This window comes from Mus musculus, chromosome 4 (assembly GCF_000001635.26).
Source record: "Mus musculus strain C57BL/6J chromosome 4, GRCm38.p6 C57BL/6J".
Lineage (NCBI taxonomy): Eukaryota > Metazoa > Chordata > Mammalia > Rodentia > Muridae > Mus > Mus musculus.
This window is the reverse complement of record NC_000070.6, coordinates 126,828,731-126,850,376: the sequence shown is the minus strand read 5'-3', so window position 1 is coordinate 126,850,376 and position 21,646 is coordinate 126,828,731. Positions and strand designations below refer to the sequence as shown.

The 21,646-nt window shown below is 49.8% G+C and overlaps 1 protein-coding gene across 9 annotated transcripts in view; it reads right to left on the bottom strand.

The window, feature by feature from the left end:
* The window catches only part of AU040320 (expressed sequence AU040320), a 116,148-nt gene that overhangs the window by 19,318 nt on the left and 75,184 nt on the right, over positions 1–21,646 (bottom strand). For all 9 annotated transcript variants that reach the window (XM_017319895.2, NM_001035525.1, XM_017319894.2 and 6 more), the window contains 14 exons: positions 21,489–21,576; positions 19,955–20,047; positions 18,155–18,287; positions 14,678–14,906; positions 13,619–13,742; positions 12,958–13,090; positions 10,630–10,778; positions 9,580–9,731; positions 9,133–9,271; positions 7,742–7,901; positions 3,877–4,019; positions 3,114–3,236; positions 2,510–2,600; positions 1,475–1,566 (listed from right to left, as the gene is read on the bottom strand). In XM_017319895.2, the coding sequence (XP_017175384.1) occupies positions 1,475–1,566; positions 2,510–2,600; positions 3,114–3,236; positions 3,877–4,019; positions 7,742–7,901; positions 9,133–9,271; positions 9,580–9,731; positions 10,630–10,778; positions 12,958–13,090; positions 13,619–13,742; positions 14,678–14,906; positions 18,155–18,287; positions 19,955–20,047; positions 21,489–21,576 (1,849 nt within the window). The remainder of the gene's footprint in view (positions 1–1,474; positions 1,567–2,509; positions 2,601–3,113; positions 3,237–3,876; positions 4,020–7,741; positions 7,902–9,132; positions 9,272–9,579; positions 9,732–10,629; positions 10,779–12,957; positions 13,091–13,618; positions 13,743–14,677; positions 14,907–18,154; positions 18,288–19,954; positions 20,048–21,488; positions 21,577–21,646) is intronic.

Genomic DNA, 21,646 nt, shown 5'->3' with positions numbered 1-21,646 from the left:
TGTCACCAGGCCCACTGAACTTCCTGCCTGCTCTATGCTGTCACCAGGCCCACTGAACTTCCTGCCTGCTCTATGCTGTCACCAGGCCCACTGAACTTCCTGCCTGCTCTATGCTGTCACCAGGCCCACTGAACTTCCTGCCTGCTCTATGCTGTCACCAGGCCCACTGAACTTTTGTTTCCAAGCACCACAGTGTAGGATCACCCAGACAGATGCTGGGCCCTTAAAGTACCCACTGCTCTTAGAGGGAACCTCAGCGAAGACCTGCTTACCCATGCAGCCTGGCTCACTCCCTCTGATCACTGCCTGGCACATAATAGCTTCTGTCCCTGTCCCCAATGCCCTCCCAGCAGTGGGGCTGCACTACATTACCTGTGTCTGCAATGCTGGAATTACCTGCTGCGTTTAGCCTGCATGGCTTGTTTCTCCTGTAATTTTTCAAACTCTCACGCCTCCCTCCTTCTCTGCTCTGTGTGTGTGTGTGTGTGTGTGTGTGTGTGTGTGTGTGTGTGTGTGTGTGAGAGAGAGAGAGAGAGAGAGACAGAGACAGAGAGAGAGACAGACAGACAGAGACAGAGAGACAGAGATGCTTTCGCTATGTAGTTCTGAAGCTTGAACTCTGGCTGTCAGGGTGGGGGATTTAGCTCAGTGGTAGAGCGCTTGCCTAGCAAGCACAAGGCCCTGGGTTCAGTCCTCAGGTCCTTAGCTCTGGGGAGGTGGGGGGACAAAAAAAGATCAAAACAAAACCAAGGTAACTGAACCGAGGTTGTGAGACTCGGTGGCAAGTGCCTTTCTTTTCCTGCTGAGCATCTCAGGCCTTTATGTGCACTCTTTATCACTCTATACAGCTGTAAGCATGACTCTGAGACACTAAACAGGGATGAGGAACAACGCTCTGGACATGAAGCAGCAGAACCTGATCTGAAAAGATTGGAGATGAACAAGAAGGATGCTCCCTGAAAGCAAAAAGCCACAACAGCTCACAGAGGCCTGGCAACAAGGGGGGGGGGGAGCATTAGGAAGGAAACATGGACAGGGTAAAGTGCTGAGGCCTCCCTCTGACCTGGCAGAAGCTGGGTGCACACAGGGTTGTTCTTGGGGAGGAGTATAGCTTGGGCTCACCTCAGGCCCAGTGCTCACAGTGGAGCTGAGGAGGTGCAGAGCCTGGCTGCTTGTCCTCCTCTGAGGGCAGAGGGTCTCGGGCCTGTCTTCCCCACAGCCTCCCTAAATACAAAACCGTAGGATGGCTTTAACCCTGCAGGCAGCAGGAAAGTGGATGCCCTGAGACAGAGAGCGATGGGTGGGGGAAGGAAGGCCAGAGGAGAGAGTTCTGATCAGGTCTCTGCAGGGAAGCCGCTGACATTGACCACAGGGCCACTGAACTAGAAGTAACGGAGCAGGCGAAGGAGCATGGAGTTATAAGGAACATGGTGACAGGGCTCTGTGGCCTCAGTGCCAGCTCCCACAGTCGTACCTGCTCGGGAGGTTGGTTTCAGCTCCAGGCTCTCCTGATCTGTGGCATCCAGGATCTTGTATCTGCTTTTCCTCTTGGGTTTTCCTTTTTGCCTAAAAAAACCACAAACCCATCTCTGCTCAGGAAGGTTTGTGAGGCACGTGAGGGAGTGAGGGCATGAGGGCCTACCCCAGCATAGCCGCCTCTCCTCACCTCTCAGCCAGAGCAGGCAGAACCTCAGAAACAAACGCTGGGCTGGAGGGGGAGGGAGAGAGGCCATGCAACCCGGAGCTGCTGATGGCTTAGCTGTGGCTACTGGGGATTTTTTTTTAACTCTACTTTTCTAACTTTTAAAGGAGGTCATACGTCAGGTTCCATCCAAGCCCTGCTTCAAACTGCTCTCAGACAGATGGTATGAATATACTGAGCCTGGGTTCCTCATCCATGAATTGGGAGAAGGATGTTGGAGGTATAAAGGCTAAAGCTTTCTGAGTGTTGGGGCATACAAGGCCATACTTTTGGATCAGTAACTATCACCTCTTGTATGAGCCAGGCAAATGTTTTACCCCTGAACTATGCCCTTCTTTTGAAATCATGTTTAATAGTGAAAAGCACGCAATAAATGTAACATAGAAGAAAGTACACAGCTAGTTAGGCTGTTGCAAATAAAAACAAAGAAACAAACTAGAACAACCCCTTATGAACTCAGCTGTAAGTGTGTGAAACTCTCCTGTGTCCAGGTATGAGGCTGGGCCATAGCACTTCAGAGGATGTGCACCCAACCACACCCCACCAGGGTCCCCACCTTGCAAATCTCTACAGTGACACCCCTTAAGTGAGGGCTTGTGCCCTCTGGCATTGGTAATGAGAATTTTCTGCTGCAGGCCTTGGGGTGGTCAACCCCACCACAGTGACTGGGAGCCCAGTGAAATCCTATAAGAAAGACGCCAGACACCTCATGGAAAAAATCCTGTGACATGAAGCCAGATGGACTTCAAAGAATTCATCTTACCCCTGCCCCCACCCCCACCCCACGTCACTACCCCATCTTCTTGCCTCTTGCAGCAGCAGATTGTAGTCCATGACAGGATCCCCAAGGCAACAACAATGACAAAGGAGGCAATGATGACGTAGAGCACGCTCCATTCTGCAAAGGAAAGGTGGGGGTACATGAGAGGCTGCCCCGCACTGGGGAGGAAGCCTGTAAGCTTCTAGAATGCCAGTCTCCCAGAGGGACTCTGAGCACTTTGCAGTATGCAAGGATACATCTTTTTCCCCCCTCAAGACATGGCCTCTCTACGTAGCACTGCTGTCCTGGAACTTGCTCTGTATGTAGACCAGGCCAGCCTTGAACTCAGAAATCTGCCTGCTTCTGCCTTTCAGGTGCTGGGATTAAAGATGTGCACCTTTAAGATGGGGAATGTGGGTTCCCATGAGGCCCGGCATGCAGGCACTGCAGAGAGACAGAGGCCTGTCTGGCGGCACACGGTCCCCAGGCTAGGGTGTGCAGCTGCTCTGAACGCTGCAGAACCCTCTGCTAAGGCTCAGTAAGTGTGGAGGAAGGACGAGTCCTCTGCTCTAGGCTGCCTCCAGCTCCTGCCCCCTCAGCACAGCCACACTGCAGCCAGGCTGGCACAACACCACTCCCTCCCTCACTCACCACAGTTGCTGTCTCCATCCCTCAGCTGCACCTTGATGAAATTCTCCATCCAAAACGGGTCACAGACACAGCGCTTGGTGAATGAGTCACAGTGGCCATGGTCAGAACAGTTCAGCTGACATGCTGAAGGTGGCAGAAAAGTCGTAAAAGTTAGCAAGCAGGGGACAGCCAGCTTCAAGGGCTCATGAAAATGAGGTCCCGCATGTTGGCTTCATGTGACAGGCGGGTACAAGACCCTGGTCAAACAGCTCCAACGAGTCTCCTTTGCTGTCTGAACCAGTGATGCTCAACCCTGCATGCCTCCACCACAGAGTGACGTCATTCCAGAAACAATGCATGAAATATTACCAGTGATGCTCAGCCCTGCATGCCTCCACCACAGAGTGACGTCATTCCAGAAACAATACATGAAATATTACCAGACTAGGTGTGAAATCTATAAGAGCTCACATTTTCTAAATTAGACGTATGTATGAAAACCTTATGGAAGAGGCCTGCAGTGGACCCAACAGCAGCTGACTGAGGCTGCGCTGAGGGACCATCCTCCCACCATGCCACGAGGCCAACTGTCAGTTCTTCAGCCTCAGAGTCTCAGCTTTATTAATGCTGCCTGCCTTCAAATCTTAGGGCGATGGTGAATTAGAAGGCTGGATAAAATAAAGATCCAGTTATTTTCTTACCAGGCTCACAGTTCCCCTGTGGGCCCCGGGGTGAGTCCCCATGGGAATGTTTGTAGGAGCTGTGCTCACAGCCCACAACTTACTGACTGTGCTGATTTCCAGGGCTCTGAAGATGAGGAAGTCAGCCTTCTGCTTCTGCAGCTCGCTCTTGAGCATGGCTGCCACCTCATGGCCTTTGAAGAGCTGGTGGGGAGGGTCGTTCTGAACAAAAAACAACATCTTGGTGCTGCAGAGACAGACAACAGCGTCAGTGTGCTTACACGGTCCACACAGAGACAGACAGCAGCGTCAGTGTGCATGGTAGCAGCCCTAGCCACATCTTCAACTCACCCTGTGTCTGTGACAGACATAGTACTCAGCCTTTGGTGACATGCACTGCCACAGCAGGCCAGCAAGAAAGGGGTTCTGTCCTATCTTCATGTTACAGAGGACAACACAGAGAGGGCCCCAAGGAGCAGAGCCAGATTCCCCATCTGTTACCCAGGACCCTAACGCTTACTCCTTTTTAAAAGATACTCTGATTGCAGGAGGCTGCCGTCCAAACAGTCAGCAGGAGCAGGGAGAATAGGGTCTGGCTGTGCCTCCATCCCTGCTATCAGCCTTTGCAAGCTAAAACAGCCAGGCACCTGGGTTTGTAACCGGTCACACGCAAAGCATGTCATTGCTTTGTGAATGTCAATGCTGGAAAGATTATCTGTAAACCAAACACTGAATTCTGTGATAGCAAAAGGGCAGGCCCTACACAGCGGGGCTGCTGGTTTGAAATGACATCACTCCAAGCCCAGAATCCATTTGCTTTCTACCTGTTGTTTGAACTTGTGACTGCTCCCTCTGCCTTAATTTCAATCTCTCTGAGGGCCTGCCCCTTAGTACCATAAAGCAAACCTTCCCAGTCATTGGGCCACATGGATTCTAGATACAACCAAGATACTGACTCATCAGTATGCAGGACAGCTGAGGGTCCCAAGTATCCCAGGGGCCCTGACCAGCTGCTTCCAGGACAAGCTATGCCAAAGTACAGCGGCACCTTCCACGTATGATGTAAAGTTGAGCTGTCCTGTCCTTGACTTAAAGCTAACAATGGGTCCTGCAAACTCCAGACCCTAGCCTTTACAATAAAAGATGGGAATTCATTAATTACCATTTCCTCCTGTGATCCACCGGTAAAGATTTTATTTCTGCCTTTACCAGTAGCGCTGCCATCTTTACCCCCTCTCCCACAATACCAATCTCTACTAAGTCATAGCAGCAAAAATGTACCAAGATCATAGACCCCAAATCTTCCAGAGATGCCACAAGCCATCAAGTTTCAAAATAAACTTCTGGTAATACCCACCGATCAGCTAGCCAGGGAGGTGATGCACACTTTTAATCCTAGCCCTTGAGGGTGAGGCGGGTGGACCTCTCTGAGGTCTAGTCTACATAGCACATTATAGGTCAGTGGGGGCTACATAGTGAGACCCTGTCTCAAAATGAAATAAAAGCAGACAAACAAACCATCACTGGTCAAGTACTATGTATTATAGATTCACACAGACATTGTATTAAAATTTTTTACTACACTTATTTGTATGTGACTGTGTGTGGAGCTCAAGAGGCAACTTATGGAAGCTGATTCTCTCTCTCCACCATGTGAATCCCAGGAACTGAACCCAGGTCATCAGGCTTAGCGTCAATCTCCTTTGTCTACTGAGCCACCTCTTGGGCCCACATTGTCATATTTAACCCCCAACAGCAATGCTATAAACTAGGTGCTAGAGCTTCCACAGGTGATAGGCAGTCGTCACACTTCCCTGGTGGGCACCTACCAGTGGGGTAGGTGAGGACGGCCCTGTTTCTCTCTGCAGTGCACATGTCCCTCAAAAGAGGAGCTCCCCACCCACACCAGGTGTCCCTCCCTGCACTGATGGCACGGGTGCTCCTACCTAGTCAGCTCCCAACACCGTGATCAACCTACCAGCTGTTTGCCCAGGGTGCTCCCTAGCCATGGACACAGCATTCTTTTTGTTGTTGGTGGTGGTGAGGTTTTGGTTTGGTTGTTTTGTTTTGTTTTGTTTTGTTTTGTTTTTCAAGAAAAGAGTCCTAAGTCTGGCAAGGTGGTTAAGAACTCGCATGGCTCTTGCGGAGAAGTTAGACTCCCAGCACCCATGAGGGAGGTGGCTCACTACTGTGTAACTCGGGCTCCAGGGGATCTAGTACCTCGGCCCCTGCAGGCAGCTACACTCACAGACACGTGCATATGTATGAGAAGTTAAAACAGTGTCCTAGTGACACAGCAGACTCACAGAAAGCTTGCACCCTGAGAGGTCCAGCCCTACCCTACCTGAGTCACAGTCTCTTCGGATGAGGCCTGGGCCCCAGTTGGCTCCCTAAACCCCCAGGTGACTGTCACGTGAGGCTGGGGTAACTGCTTGCCCAGGATGCCCCAGCTTCAGCTCTGATTCCAAAGCTGCTCAAAGTTAGTGTCCCTCCCTGGAGCTGCTCCCATCTGCCACCCCTCACCTCCTACAGAGACAGGAGGATCTCTGTGAGTTTGAGGCCAGCCTGGTCTACAGAGTGAATTCCAGTATAGCCAGGGCTATACAGAGAAACCCTGTCTCAAAAAGTAAAACAAAAACCAAACAACAAACTAAAAGGGTACGTCTATATCCAGCCTCCACCTTCTTCCCGCATCAGTGCTTGCTCTGAGCCACCTCTTCAGCCCCAGCTTCCAATTCTGTGCTCTCAGATGGTAGCACTGTCTTTTTGGCAGTCTATGTGGCACTCTCCTTGGGCTAGTTTTGTGTTTTCACCGCACTGCTGGCAGCCCCTCCAACTCCCAAATTCCATGGCCACTTCTTCCCTCCTCCAATAACCCTGTCTCTCAGAAGGGCTGGAGAGATAGATGGCTCAGCAGTTAAAAGAACTGACTGCTCTTCCAGTAGTCCTGAGTTCAAATCCCACGCCACATGGTGGCTCACAACCATCTGTAATGGGATCTGATGCCCTCTTCTGGTGTGTCCGAAGACAGCTACAGTGTCTTCACTGTATAATATATATTTATTATTATATATAATAAGTAAATCTTAAAAAAAAAAAAAAGAAGGTCTGGAGGCAGGAGGTTCAAGGGTTCAATGCCACCCTGGGCTACATGAGGAAAAAGTCACCCTGAATTCAATAGTCAAGTGTGAGTTCCTTGTCATCCCTAATATTAGTTCGCAGGCTGAATCACTGTCCAGCCCCAGTCACCTCATCTCACAGGTGCTGACCCAGGCACAGCACCGCCCTCCTCGGGCACAGCACTGCCCCCATGGCTCCTTCTCATTCCTTCTCACCAAGAGCTAAATGAGGGCTCTCATCTTGTTGCTGCTGGACACACCCAGAAACTCCCAACTGCTCCCCTAAAACCCCACCCTTCTTAGCTTCCACACCACTCACCTCCCTGAAAGCAAATCTCAGCAGGGATTGCCTTGCTTTTCAAACTAACTAACTTGAGCTCCTTTGTATGCAAGTCTCCCAGTCTCCCCGGTTGCACCTCTGAGCACATCCTGCTTGCACTTAGGGGGGCCCACTGCCCACACGCTCCCTTCTCAACCCTTTAGTTCTCATAGGCTGGGTAAGGCAACCTTTACTTCTGGGCACACCTCCTCCAGCCCTCCTGGGAGAACTAACTGCTCTAGCTGTTTCTTTACGGCCACACAGTGGCCCCTGCTCTGCAGTGAGATCATAAACATACTTCTCTCCATCCCAGACTAGAGCTGACACACGGGATCTCTTCCGCCCCTCTTCCCGAGCCTGTCTGAGCATCTATTACATGACCACGGCCTGACTGGCAGGATGCACTCCTGAGCAGCTCCTGGTTGGAGCTCCTGGTTGGAGCGCCTCCTCAGCCTGGCCCACTGCTGCTCCCCTGGGAAGCCTGAGAACCCCAAGGCCTTCCTATGGTCCCCACATTCATTATCCGACTACCTCTGCTCCGTGTACGGCTGAATCTTTTGCACAATGATGTCGGAATCCAGCACCCCCAGGAGGACCCCAATCTGGCGGATGAGCATCCCCTTCAGCCTCTCAGTCAGCTGACTGACGTTCACATCCAAGATGATCTCCACTAGGTTGCTTTTCCTGGGGTCTGGAAAACAGGAGGATCAGTCATGGCTTCAGAAGTGGGCGAGTTAAAACAGACCTGCCTGTCGCTGTGTTTGCTTTGGCACAGAAGGGGAAATGGTGGCAGCAGTTAGATGTCCCTCAAGTGGGAACAAAGAGGAGTTTACTCCTAGCAGAGCCATGGGAGCTGGTTTAAGGCTTCCCATTACCCTGAGAACTGTCACACAAAGTGCCAGGATGAGGCACAGGCCAGGGAGCCTCAGGGGAGGTAAGACACGGTGGTCTTTGCGTCACCAGCCCTATCTGACACTGACAGGCACAGCTAAACTCTCCATCTATGTGTCCCCTGAGCCAGGGACATGCTGTACTTTGTTTATAAATATGAGAGACACCCCTCTGTGCACGCCTTCTCCCCACCCCCACCCCAGCCATCCTAGCAGGGAAAGTCCAGGAAGTCAAGAGATAGCTTGAGCACCATAATGTTTTGTTTTGTTTTATTTTTAATTTTACTTTATTGGTGTTTTGGCTGTGCGAATATATGTCTGTGTGTCTGTGTGAAGGTACTGGAGCCACAGACAGTTGTGAGCTGCTACCTGGGTGCTGGGAATTGAACTCAGGACCTCTGGAAGAGCAGCCAGTGCTCTTAACCGCTGAGCCCCAGCGCCATATTGTTAGCCTCTAGCACCTGGATATGGCTACGCTTGCTGGCCAGATCTGAAGCAACTATAAGTTGCTCAGGAAACCTTGAGTGGAAGAGAGTCAGGGTGCACTATCTGTAGCCTGATTTTGAACACAGATGAGACCCAGTGTGTCTCAGCCACTATCCTTCCTAGAGGCAAGGCAAGGGCTGACTGTCTTCCCAGGACCCTTCCCAAGATAGAGGCCATGCCTGAGACTGACCTAGGGCCCATCAGTCCTGCCCACTCCCACCCTTCCCTACCACAAAAACAAGCTTCTGTTTAAGGAGGACATTTATTGCTGAAACCCTGAGAAGTGTGCCGACATCGCCTCACCTTCCCTGGATTTTCAGATAAAGCCTGAGGGTCAACTTACAAAAATAAACTGTTTTCTGCATCTCCATGCTGATGAGACATCATGACTCACGCTATTGCTGTGCTCAACTTCCCATGGAACCCTGGTCGGTCATGCACAAAGGAGCAGGTGCTGGGCCCAGGCTCTGCCTGCCTGACACACTGCTGTATGGCTCGGGGCAAGCCTGCCCTCTCTGGGATGGAGGCCTTGCAGGCGGGGCTCACCAGGCTTCACTTCCACTGTCGTCCGGTCTGTGTCGCTCTCGCCCTTTGCATCTGTCACTTTCAGGTGAAACGTGTAGGTCCCCTCCACCAGGTTGGAGAGGAAGAGGACAGGGTGGTGGTCAGAGTGATTCAGCACCTCCTGGGGGCGGGAACGACATGGCTGTGCTCTGGGACAGAACGCCACCCCTTTCTTGGAGTTAGCTATTGCTTGAGCCACACAGCTCTGCTGGTGGACAGTCACCGCACTGCCCGCCACAGCTCCTAGGGTCAGGAGAGCCAAGCCCCTGAGCACAGCAGTTGTAGAATGACCCACGGGAAGGCCTCCCTGACTCCAGAGCACAATCTCAGTCTGATATCGGGGCCTGCATGGCTAAAAAAGATCCTGGAGGGTAGGAACCCCCTCTTCACCTCCCCCCTGCCCCGTCACATCCTGACACACTCACTCACCCCTGCGGCTGGGCTCGTCTCATCTCGAGTCCACAGGTAGCTGACTATCCCCTTGTCATCTGAGGACCTCGAGCCATCCAGCTCAGCTGTGCTCGTGGGCAAGGTCACCACCACGTTCCCAGCGATCTTGGCTACTGGCGGTTTGTTTATTTCTAACCAAGGAGACATCAACGACATAATGTGACATTCTGGGAAAGCAAGGCTTCACGTGCAGAGCTGCTGAGGAGCTCAGCACAGAGAGCACCTCGAATAGGGAGCTGTTAGTGCTTATCCAAGAGTGCAGAGCAAAAGCCACGCAGAGGGGACAGCATGCCTCCCTCCTGTGGCTCTACAGCAGGTCTCCACTTTAAAGGAATTTAGTGACTAGAAATGAAGACCAGGGTGCTTAGAACCAGAGGCTCAGGCTTTGCTAGTTAACAGCATAACCTCCTTTCAAGCGCTACTCTTGGTGTGTCTTCTCTCCTTGTGCTTCATAAGAAAAAGAAGAGTGTGACCCCTCTAAGCTGCGGCCCCACAGACTCTATGGCATGGAAGGTCGTCTTGCCAGGGTGTTCCTCAGCTTAGTCAGCACAATTCTGTTTGGATGTCACCCGCTGACGAGGTGACTTTTCTACTACCAGTCCATGGCCTCTCCCAAGTCCTCCCCAGACCCTGTGAAGCCAAGAGGACAAGGCAGATAGATGTTGGCCAGAGGCTGCAGTGCAGCCGCCATCCCAGCTCCTGCCAGCAGGTGTCACTGTAGCTATCAGAGAGTCACAGAAGCCCAAGGACTTAGCATAGAGGCAAAAGCAAAATGCAAAGCAAATAGCTGTCAGTGCTTTCCATTTCATGTAAGAAGGAAGAGCAGGAAGGCGGCGTGGGGCTGGGGCCAGCGGGAAGGGAAAGGGGCTTTAGAATCAGCAGCCACTCTCAAAGCTCCCTTCCCGGAGACTGCTTTTCCTATTTGCCTCTAAATCAATCCTGTACCACATAAGACAGGGCGGACTCCTGGGCTATCCCAGGAATAGATAGACCCACTAGGCTGCTGCACATGCCCACAGCAAGACGCACCTTCTTTGACAATGACATTAACGGAGCTCTGGCTCTGTAGGTTCCTCTCATCTTTGACAGTCAAGGTGAATACATAAGTCCCGACTTGCAGCCCAGTCACAGTGGCGACACTGCTGTTGGCATTCTCCAGCTGCACCCCGTCAGGTCCCCTAGACGAGAGAGTAATCAGAGGGCGGAGTCGTACCTGTCTGCTGCTCCCCTGGCAGCAGGAAGAACAATTATTACCTCAACTGAGACAGGAACAATTGTTTCCCAAACCCTGACAGGAAATGTTTAAAAATATTCCGTTTGGAAAGTATCACTTGGTCCTAAAACACAGGCTACTTCTGGTCAGAAAATTCCACTCCTCAGCTGTCAAGCACATCTCGGCTTGTCTTTTATATGAGCTTCTAGAGCATTCCACCCTTATTATTCTGGCTTATATAAGCAGTAAGTCCTCTGAGCAGCTCTGGGATCAATAGGGGGCTCTAGGATGAGGCTTCTGAAAAGCGTTTCTGGCCCCGTAGCTAGTGTGCTAGCAAAGCAGCACACTGCACTTCTTATCCACAGCCCTGAGCCGCCCTTCAGCCCACCCTGGAGAGAAGTCAGGGAAGGATGCAGGCCAAGGGGGCCAAGGACCTCTCAGGATGAAGCCATCTTCTCTCCATATCGCAGACTCCTCTAGCCCTTGGACAGCGCCACAAAACACCAGGACACTAACTACATCCTGCCTCCTTCGCACTGAGTCTCAGCACAGCGGCCTGCAGCAGGCTTCTGGCCAGCACACAGGCAAGGGCTGCACACATCCAGAGCCCTGCACACCCACGCATCCTTCCAACTAAGGACACCCAGAGAAAGCTTCCAGCTCCTAGCTCTGCTTTTGAAACTTATTACCTCTGACCCCAGCGGCTTCTCCTGAATCAGTCTCATCTAGGAAGCTCCACTAAGCACTATTTACACTGCAGCCACTGCTGAGCCTCTGCTTGGGGGCTCATCAGGTCTGCTTACAATAAACAGCTACAAGAAAAACACATCAGCTAAGGGAGACCCAGCTCTCCAGGGCAGCTGAGGAAAAGGATGTCTACTGCCTAACACGGACTTCCTAAGTAGATATTAAAACCCTTCCCCACCCACCTCCAATGCTGTAATAAGATCTCACTCTCTCTCTCTCTCTCTCTCTGTGTGTGTGTGTGTTTGTGTGTGTGTGTGTGTGTGTGTGCGTGTGCGTGTGTGCGTGTGTGTGTACACATATGTGTTAGGGGTAAACCCAGCCTGTCTTTGTGGCTGCTGTTTTGGAACTGGAGAATGTTTTCAGCTTCCCTAGAATCCCTTCAGTTCATGCAGAACTCTGGATACAAGTTAAATTCCATTTTCTATGGTTCATAAAAGCTGAAAGAAATTGTACAATCAGGAATAGCTCAAATAGGTAATTACAACTTAAAAAGAGTAATTTTTGGCTGCAGTCTTTGATCTTTGGCTAACTTAACTGAAAACCAAAGTCTCTGAAGAGCAGTAACACAGGCATGCTTTGCTTTTTGCTTTGCTTTGCTTTGCTTTGCTTTGCTTTGCTTTGCTTTGCTTTGCTCTGCTCTGCTCTGCTCTGCTCTGCTCTGCTCTGCTTTGCTTTGCTTTGCTGATGAAGGTTCAGTTCCTCTCAGGAGCTGCCTGCCCACTCCTCAGTTAGCCTTACTAGTCAATTTTGAACAATGGTATCTTTCTGCTCCATTACCTTCCAACCTGCCTCTCAAGTGTAACGAAACTATGCATTTAGCAGATGGGTGGTGCCTGCAAAAGCCCAAGCTCACACAGTGGGGCTAACTGATGATATACATTCTCTCTTTTAAAAAAAATCAGAAAATCTTTCTTAAGAGTTGAACCTTAGGGGCTAGAGAAATGGCTCAGCGGTTAAGAGCATTGAGCCCTCTTCCAGAGGTCCTGAGTTCAGTTCCCAGCAACCGCATCTGTAATGGGATCTGATGAACTCTTTTGGTTGGTCTGAAGACAGTTACAGTGCACTCACATACATAAGATAAATAAATCTTTAAAAAAAAGAGTCAGCTGGGCGTGGTGGCGCACGCCTTTAATCCCAGCACTTGGGAGGCAGAGGCAGGCGGATTTCTGAGTTTGAGGCCAGTCTGGTCTACAGAGTGAGTTCCAGGACAGCTACAGCTACACAGAGAAACCCTGTCTCGAAAAAAAAAAAAAAAAAAAAAGAGTAGAACCTTGGGATTGTAAACCTTTCTTTCTCACTCTCCGGGAGAGACTAGTAAGAATGAGTCAACTCTCAAAAGCAAATAAACCCTGCTGCTCCATGGCTGGAAACTCTGCCCAGATGGCATCGACACTCACCGACTCTGCTCCCAAAGGTAAGAGACGACTCTCTGGTCATCTGTGCTCTTGCTGCCGTCCAGGGTTGTGCTGTCCACGGGCAGGGTCAGCTCTTTGTCTGGGCCTGCATCTGCCTGAGGAGGCTTGTTGTTCTCTAGGACAAAGATGCAGCCATCAAAAGCAGCACTCCAGGTGGCAGAGGAGAGGATCCATTGGGGCATCTGCTCTGGTAGCCATGGGAACTCTGCCTCTTAGCCCAGAGCATTACAAGATATGTGGGAGAGATGGATGCCATCAGGGGACTCACAGTAAAAAATGAAACTGAATCATGTCAAACAATTTTGAAGTTTTTACAGCTCACTACCTCTGAAATCTAATGCAGTGGGCTAAGAAGAGGTAGACACAGTTTTCTAGGCATTGAGGGCTTTGCAACAACCCTTTAAAACCAAGTAGCATTTGGTATGATGGTGACGCCATCTCCCAGGCCCTCACCATCACACAGTAACTTGCAAGGCAAGGACACACACTAAAGCTCAGAAGTCTTGTAAGGCAAAGGGTGAGAGCCGGGTGGGGTGACTCTCAGGCTCTGAGGGGCGACTGCCTGCCTTCCACTTCTCTGGCCTGCAGCCCAGAACTCCAGCCTGTGGCCCCAGGGCTGGCAGGATCCTGGGGAGGAGCTTACCAGGCTGCACAATCACAGTCACTTGGGCGGTGGCCTGTTGTCCTGCGGTGTCAGTCACTGTGAGCTGGTAGGTATAGTCTCCTTCTTGCATTGCGGACAGCTGCAGGGCTGGCGTTCTAACTCCCTACATGCAGAAATTCAGGCATGGGAAACGACTCCCAGGATCACAGCAATGCACACAGTACTCACTCGGGAAGAAATACTTCAGCCAGGTCTTTAAAACTAACTTGGTACTGGGGGTGTGTCCCTGGTCAGCACAACGAATGACCATTAACAGAACAGCGTGAGACATTGTACTATTAAGAATTTCTATAGATTCTGTGGCAGCAGAGAAACCTATCAAAACACATGAACTAAAGCCAGGTAAAACATGCTTTGTGTCATGCCTCTAGACACCTGAAGGTACAGAGCCCTTCCGGCCTGTCAGAAGGAACATTATAAATAACTGGAGGAAAGCCTGCAACACAGGAGCTTTCTAACAGCAAAACCTGGTGGCCTAGGGCTGAGTTCTGCTTGAAGGCATTTTGCTTGGCCTGTCGTGCTGAATGGTGGGAAATTCCACCCCAAAATCTCATTTCTGTCTGCTCTTAGCAAGACTGTCAACTAACACTAAGACCATCTCTCTGTGTGATAGCAGCAGGACCCAGGAAGCAACAGGTCCCTACTCGCCATAGCCGCCCAGGTTACTCTACTTGTTTAAGTGCCCTGTCTATTTCACAGACTTCTGGGGAGGGCATCTTGTAGCTAGATGATCTACCAGTGAGCTTAGGGAGGTTTGCACGCTGGTGGCATCTGTGTGGTGTGACTCTCTGGGTTGGGTCACCCATAAGAGACAAATTTCTTACCTAGCCTCCTAATACTAAAAGTTTCAGGTAATCTGATAATCAGAGGTCTAAAACTTTCACTAACCAGCAAATTTCTGAATTTGTTTGGGGATTTTAAAAATCTAAATGCACAAGCCTGACTTTGAGAATAAAATGGGGCAGAGAAAGCCTGAGCAGTTGATGGAATCAGAGCCTCCCTGTCCCCTGAGAGAGGAGGTATGGTGCGCCCTCCTACCTGCATCTCCACCACCTTCCCTTTGCTGCTCGGGCTGAGCGACCACTCATAGCTGGTGATGCCGTGGTCATCCGTGCTCTGGTTTCCAAAGAGGGTGATGGAGTTCTGAGGCAGGGTGATCACTTGGTTGGGGCCTGCATTGGCCACGGGAGGGTAGTCCACAGCTTTGTTCACAGTCAGGCTTGCAGTGGTGGAGTTGGTAGCCCCGTCAGAGTCGACAACAGTTAAGCTGTTGGGAGAGAAGAGTTAGTAGGGAGGAGGACTGAACATCAGGACCGAGCAACCCCAAGGCGGCAGGAGTTTCCCTCCTACCCATCCTGCTGCAGAAGCACATTAATGTTAGCGCTGAAGGTGACTGAGGCTTTCCTGTGAACCAGGCGAAGTCCCAGATGCTTTCTATCTAACTGAACGACCACAAAGGCTCTGGAAAGTCTAACCTTCGTGTTCTCCACACCCACAGGAAGAGATCACAGCTTGACAGCAGTGGCTTCAGGATTTGTAACCCAGGTCCTATATGCTAGCAGCAGTTTGTGCTGCTGCCTGTGTCTATCCACTTGCTGAGGCATGTTCAAACATTGCAGAGTATATCATGGATACCAAAGCCCAGAAACCCTGGCTGGCCTCGAACTCACAGAGATCTGTCTGCCTCTGTTTCTGTCTCCGGAGTGCCAGGATTACAGGCAAACACCTTAGCCTGCTCAGAAGCCCATTCTTAGGGAGGAATAATCCCTGGCCTCCATTCCTACAGAGCTCACAGACAGCACACCACGCTGCCTGCAGCAGGCTCTCCACCCTTGTTCTGTTTCAGCCATGCTGAAGCACAAAAATGGGCGTGGACACGCTGGGCACAGAGCTCTGGGACAGACCACGAAGACGCGTTCCAGAAAGGTGGGAGCTTGAGGTGGCAAGGAATGCTCCTACGCAGCATGCCCACAGTATGTGCAGGGAGAAGCCGGGTTTATAAGAGCAGACTTCCACCTAGACGATGCCTTCCGGCTGAACAGCCTAAAGCTTCTCACACCACCTCAGAATGTGAGCATAAGGGAGCAGGGAAGTTGGGATCCTTCCATTTTGCTGACAGAAAAGCTTTGAAAAGACATGCAGTTTGTTTAAATCTCACCAGCAGCCTCAGACATAGCCAGACACCTGTGGAGCTTCCTTCCAGTCTTACCTGTGGTCTGTAGGGCATTCTGGGTATTGTAGCCTTTATAAGAAGGCATAGATGCTTGGACTCTTAAACAGGCTCAAGTATTGGACAAAAGGATCATGGGACTCAGCCTCTTCCCCCAGGCCCTGACTTCTCACAGGTCTGTGACTGTTGACGCACTACAGTCACATGGGCCATTGCTGTTGTTTCTGACTATTCTGGGATGGTCCTTGGGGGGCCCTCAGAGACCTTAGAGAACAGCACCTGGCTGCAGGGCTAGGGCAAACTAATGCCGCGCAAAAGCAAGAGTGAGAAGATCAAACAGAATCAAAAGCCCAATCTCATCATATCATAGATTTAAAAAAGCGTCACTTCCTACCCCCATCTATCCCACATCGTAGGTTACCACGTGGTGAAGAGCTCAGACTCTGAAGGCAGACCACTGTGTGACCTTGGGCAAGCTACTTAACCTTCTGCCAAAATTACCAAATCTGTAAAATGAGAATAACTAGAATTCCTGTTTAAAGGATTAAATGAGATAAGAAATCAGAAAAACACTTTGCACACAGTACATGTTCCAAAAATAGTGGTCATTCCTGTCACCTTTGGCTTTGTTTGGTTGGTTTGGTATTGGGGTTTTGTTTTGTTTTGTTTTGAGCTGGACTTGCTATTTAGCTCAGTATGAGGTCCCTGCTTCAGTCTCCCAAGTGCTGTGGTTACAGGTCTGTGCCACTATGTCCAATTTTGTCGTTATTTTTAAAAAGTATCAACTTAGCCCAGGGTAAATTCTATGTTAAGAGGGAAAGTTCTAAGAAACTTAAGGTAGACATCACTCAAAATTCCCATTCAAGCCAATGAGAGGGCCCCAGGCTGCACTGTAGACCACTGCCCCCTCTTGTACTTTAAGAGCCAGTGAGAATGCCACCAAGGAAGGGCACACGTACGGAAGGGCTGTGCTATGATGTCAACTCCGTGTGACCAACAGCATCTAGAACTCAGTAACCCATGGAGGACAGGCACCGTGTATGTGTGTGTGTGTGTGTGTCTCTCTCTCACACACACACACACAATCTTCAAATAGTAAATACTATTCTTTGAATGCCCTTCTTAATCTGTTGGAGTGCCGTCTACTTTATAGACCTCAGTTTCCATGAGGCACTCTGTAATCTCTCCAGAGGAGGGCATGTCTCACCTTCCTGTATATTCAGTGTCTCAGCAGCATCTGCCACTGTGGAACTCATGTCTCTGTGTGTGTGTATGTGTGTGTGTGTGAGTGTATGTGTGTAAGTGCATGTGAGTACGTGTATATAAGTGTGTGTGTGTGTGTGTGTGTGTGTGCGTGCGCGTGTGTGTGTCCCGGGGTGAAGTGGGACGATCCATGACTGGAGGATTAGAAATCTTTTGACCTCTACTGTGTGACTCAGAGGTTACTAAATACAAACGACTTTCTCTAACCCTATCATCTGCATAAGGAGCATGATACTCATTGCAAGTATACCGCAGCATAAATATGCAAATATAGGGAATGCCCTAGAGTAAGCCTAAAGCCTCATTCTCTTTTAAAAAATTTAGTTATTATATGTAAGTACACTGTAGCTGTCTTCAGACACCCCAGAAGAGGGCATCAGATCCCATTACAGATGGTTGTGAGCCACCATCTGGTTGCTGGGATTTGAACTCAGGACGTTCGGAAGAGCAGTCAGTGTTCTTAACCACTGAGCCATCTCTCCAGCCCCTAAAGCCTCATTCATAACACACATTCTAAATGTCAATGCTAATTCTTGAAAGGATTTTCTTTGAATCAAATCTTTCAAAAAGTTCCAATAAAGAAAGATTCCACAAATCGCCTTCAGACTGCTAACAAAACATAAATCCCACCAGGTGTGGTGGCGCACACCTTTAATCGCAGCACTCGAGAGGCAGAGGCAGGCAGATCTTTAAGTTCAAGGCCAGCCTGGTCTAAAGAGTGAGTTCCAGTATAGTCAGGACTACACAGAGAAAACCTGTCTCGAAAAACCAAAAAAGAAAAGAAAAGAAAGCTGCAGGCATCTTACTCGGGGAAAGCATTTCCCTGGGGAAAGAACACTTGTGGATGTCGGTGGCGGTGTCGAGAGAAGAAGGGCCCTTCCCCAGCTCAGAACCCTGGGAGGTGTTTGGGTCCTCCAGACGTGGCTTTTCGAAGGAGAACGCAGAGGTTCTGCAGAGACGATGTCCTAAGAAGCATCCCTAGTGTGACCACTCACACAGCACTGAATTCTCCACCAACCGCAGTGCAAACCGCTGCTTTCAGTCACTCCTATAGGGCGCCTCGAGGCCGAGGCCTACTTTACCTGAAGGTGTAGTTCCCCGGGACGAGCTTACTAAGTTTTAGTATGGCTGTGTCTTCAGAGATCTTCTCTTCTCTCAGGGGCCCCTTAAGCTCTTCCCAGTGGTACTGGACAATTTTATCGTCATCCGTGCTCTCTGGACCACAAAGAAGATTGGTTATAACACAGAATGCCTGCCGGGCCTCAGCACTTACCCTAAACACACAAACCAACTAACCTCCCAGTCAGAGAGCTCAAGCTAGAGAAACATAAAGTCAGACTCTCTCTCCAAAGCAGTTTTTCTCCAGGAATACTGGGTCAGGTGGCCTCTTATGAATGTTCCTATATCAAGTACTAAGGACTCTAACTTAGGAAATCTCAAGTTTAAATGATAGTGTATAAAAAAGAAATACTTTAGCCGGGCATGGTAGTTCACGCCTTTAATCCCAGCACTCAGGAGGCAGAGGCAGAGGCAGGCAGATTTCTGAGTTCGAGGCCAGCCTGGTCTACAAAGTGAGTTCCAGGACAGCCAGGGCTCTACAGAGAAACCCTGTCTCAAAACCCCCCCCCAAAAAAGAAATACTTTTATTTTTTTTTATTTTTATTTATTTATTTATTTATTTTTTTTTTTAATTTTTTTTGGTTTTTCGAGACAGGGTTTCTCCATATAGCCCTGGCTGTCCTGGAACTCACTTTGTAGACCAGGCTGGCCTCGAACTCAGAGATCCACCTGCCTCTGCCTCCCGAGTGCTGGGATTAAAGGCGTGCGCCACCACGCCCGGCTTAAGAAATACTTTTAAAACATACTGAAACCTCACTTAAAAAGAAATGCAAATTAAAATAACATTTGAGATACTACTTTTTAACCTAGCATACTGGTTGACAAAAGGGTTCAGGCCATCAGGGATGACTCAGCAGACTTGCCACAAATCTGACCACCTGAGTCAATCCCCAGACCCCATGGGGTAGGCAAGAACTAACCACAAGTCACCCTCTGACCTCCAATGCAGTCAGAGGGCAGGACTGAGCCTACCTGAGCACTTTGGGTTAGGGCTATTTCTTATTATGTTTCCCAGTGCAGGGGACTAAGCCAGACCTTGTGTGTGCTAGCCAAACAATGCACCACTGAGCCACACTCACAGCTCCAGAAACCTCAGTCCACGGTCACAATTAATAAAGGGAAGAAGCTGGAGAAACGATGGCTCCAGAGCACATGTTGTTCAGTGTCCAGAAGCCATGTCTAGCCACTCATAACCATGTGTAACTCTGGCTCGATCTAGGGAATGGAATGGCTCTGGGTCCTTGAGCCCCTGCACTCTTACATGTGCATGCGCGCACGCACATACACACACACAATACAAAGTTAAAATAATGAAAATAAATCTTCAATCATTAGAACAAAAACAAAAGAATATAGTCCCAGGCAGGGTACACACTGAGCCTCTTCAAGAGGCTGACAACAGCCCTTGGGCAGTGATGTCTTTGAACACTCCTAGGATGTAGCCAAGAATTTGATTTCTACAGCCAAGAAAGGAAACATCCAAGCAAATATGAAAACCAGCCACTTTCAACTAAAGTAATTCTAAAAAAAAAAAAAAAAAAAAAAAAAAAAGTAATTCTAAATGTACGCCCAATCCTGTTTTCTCGGAGTAGAAACATTACTTCAAACAAGACTTTAACTGTGGCCTGACTGGGACATGTCTAATCATTTGCTCTGCATGCTGACCTTCGCATAACACAGTTAGAAACACTGATCAAAGTAGATCATGGATGCCGCTGACCCGGAGCTGGCAGAGACCAACTCCACAGCACTTAGGTACTCACGGCTGCCATCAATGATGGTAGAAGTGGTTGGCAGCGAGATCTCCTGGAACTGAGGTGACACCACAGCAACGGGAGGCCGGTTCTTACGGGGCTCTTCAAGAAAATGACCCAAAAAAAATTGGGAGAGAAAATTTAAAATTGTAGGAGGGGTAGGCTATATCTGTGTTGATTACAAATTAGTAGTTTCACATAGGGTTTCTCTGTGTAGCCCTGGCTGTCCCAGAACTTGCTCTGGAGGCCAGGCTGCCCTGGTAATGTGACACCTGGTCAGGCCTGCTCCAAACCTGACTGTTCCCAAGGCCATGCTCGCACGGAGCCTGCTAGCTGTGTAGTCTGGACTGACCTTCAGCTCACAACTTCCTGCAGGCTGGACTAAAGTAAGCGAATCACTCCATGGCCCTGTGCATGTTCCATGCTCACGTGCACAAAGCCTATGCAAAGTTCTGTGGGTACCAACCACTACTTTTGGGTTAGCTCATCTAGAGGTGGACAGGAAATGTGCACTAAAACTTTAGCAAGCAAAGTGTCCTTCGCACAAGCCCGCTAGAGATGCAGTGACCTCTCAACTGTCCAAGGTGACCGTGTGAGTACCACACACCCTCTAGTCCACCTGAGGGACCGAAAGATGCAAAGATACTCAACCAGATGGTCTCCATGCTGAGCCTCTAAGTACACGCATACACTTTATGTTCCTCCTGCCTGCCACGCTGAGCGTGGCACAGGCCTCGCCCGTGCTATCAGCACCTCTCCACTGAGCGCCAGGCCTAGTCTGCAGCTCACACATTCAATGTCTGGTGAAGCTCAAGGAATAAAAATCTGTAGTGCCAACATGAGAAGACGGTGACACCAATCAGTGACAGGACAGGCACTCATCTCCAGCTTCTTTGAAATGTCTGTCCAGGCCGGGCGTGGTGGCACACGCCTTTAATCCCAGCACTTGGGAGGCAGAGGCAGGTGGATTTCTGAGTTCGAGGCCAGCCTGGTCTACAAAGTGAGTTCCAGGATAGCCAGGGCTATACAGAAAAACCCTGTCTCAAAAAAAAAATTTTTTTTAAATTTGAAATGTCTGTCCAAGCGCCAAGTCCAGTGCTTTTCTGTTGTCCTGTGCGCTACCAAAAGGCTGGTTTTAAAAGAACCATAGTATTGATTCAGGATTGCCTTTCCAGCGTGGGAGAGAACTGGACATATTGAAATAAGGAACTCTGACTTCTGGAAGTCACTTAGCCAGCACTCCTGTGTGACTCTCCAGAGTTTCCAGTTTCTGTAGGTTTCTTAATTACAACATCATCTCCCAGTCCTGCCCACTTGGAGTTTCTGGTAGACAGGTCATTGCTCTGGCCTTAGGGTACAGACCAGTGACTACTGTTCCTGGGCCCAACACGGTACACTTTGCTACAATTGCTATGCTGGACTAGGAATTGCCCAGTAAATAGAATACAACACCCCCCACCCCCACCCCCAAAGCATAAGAATCTAAAAGCCTGCGGTCAGAGCTCTGTGTCAGGAGTCCTGCAGAAGGAGCCGTGGGAGTTACCTGGTTTCACTGTCACATTCACGTAGCCTTCCCCATGGGCATTCTGGCCATCCACAGTCACCTTGAATTCGTACAGGCCTGGAGTCAGCTGACAAGAGAAGACAACCTTCTTTAGATAATGGCAAGGGGCCAGAGCTGTGCTTGGACAGCAGAGGACC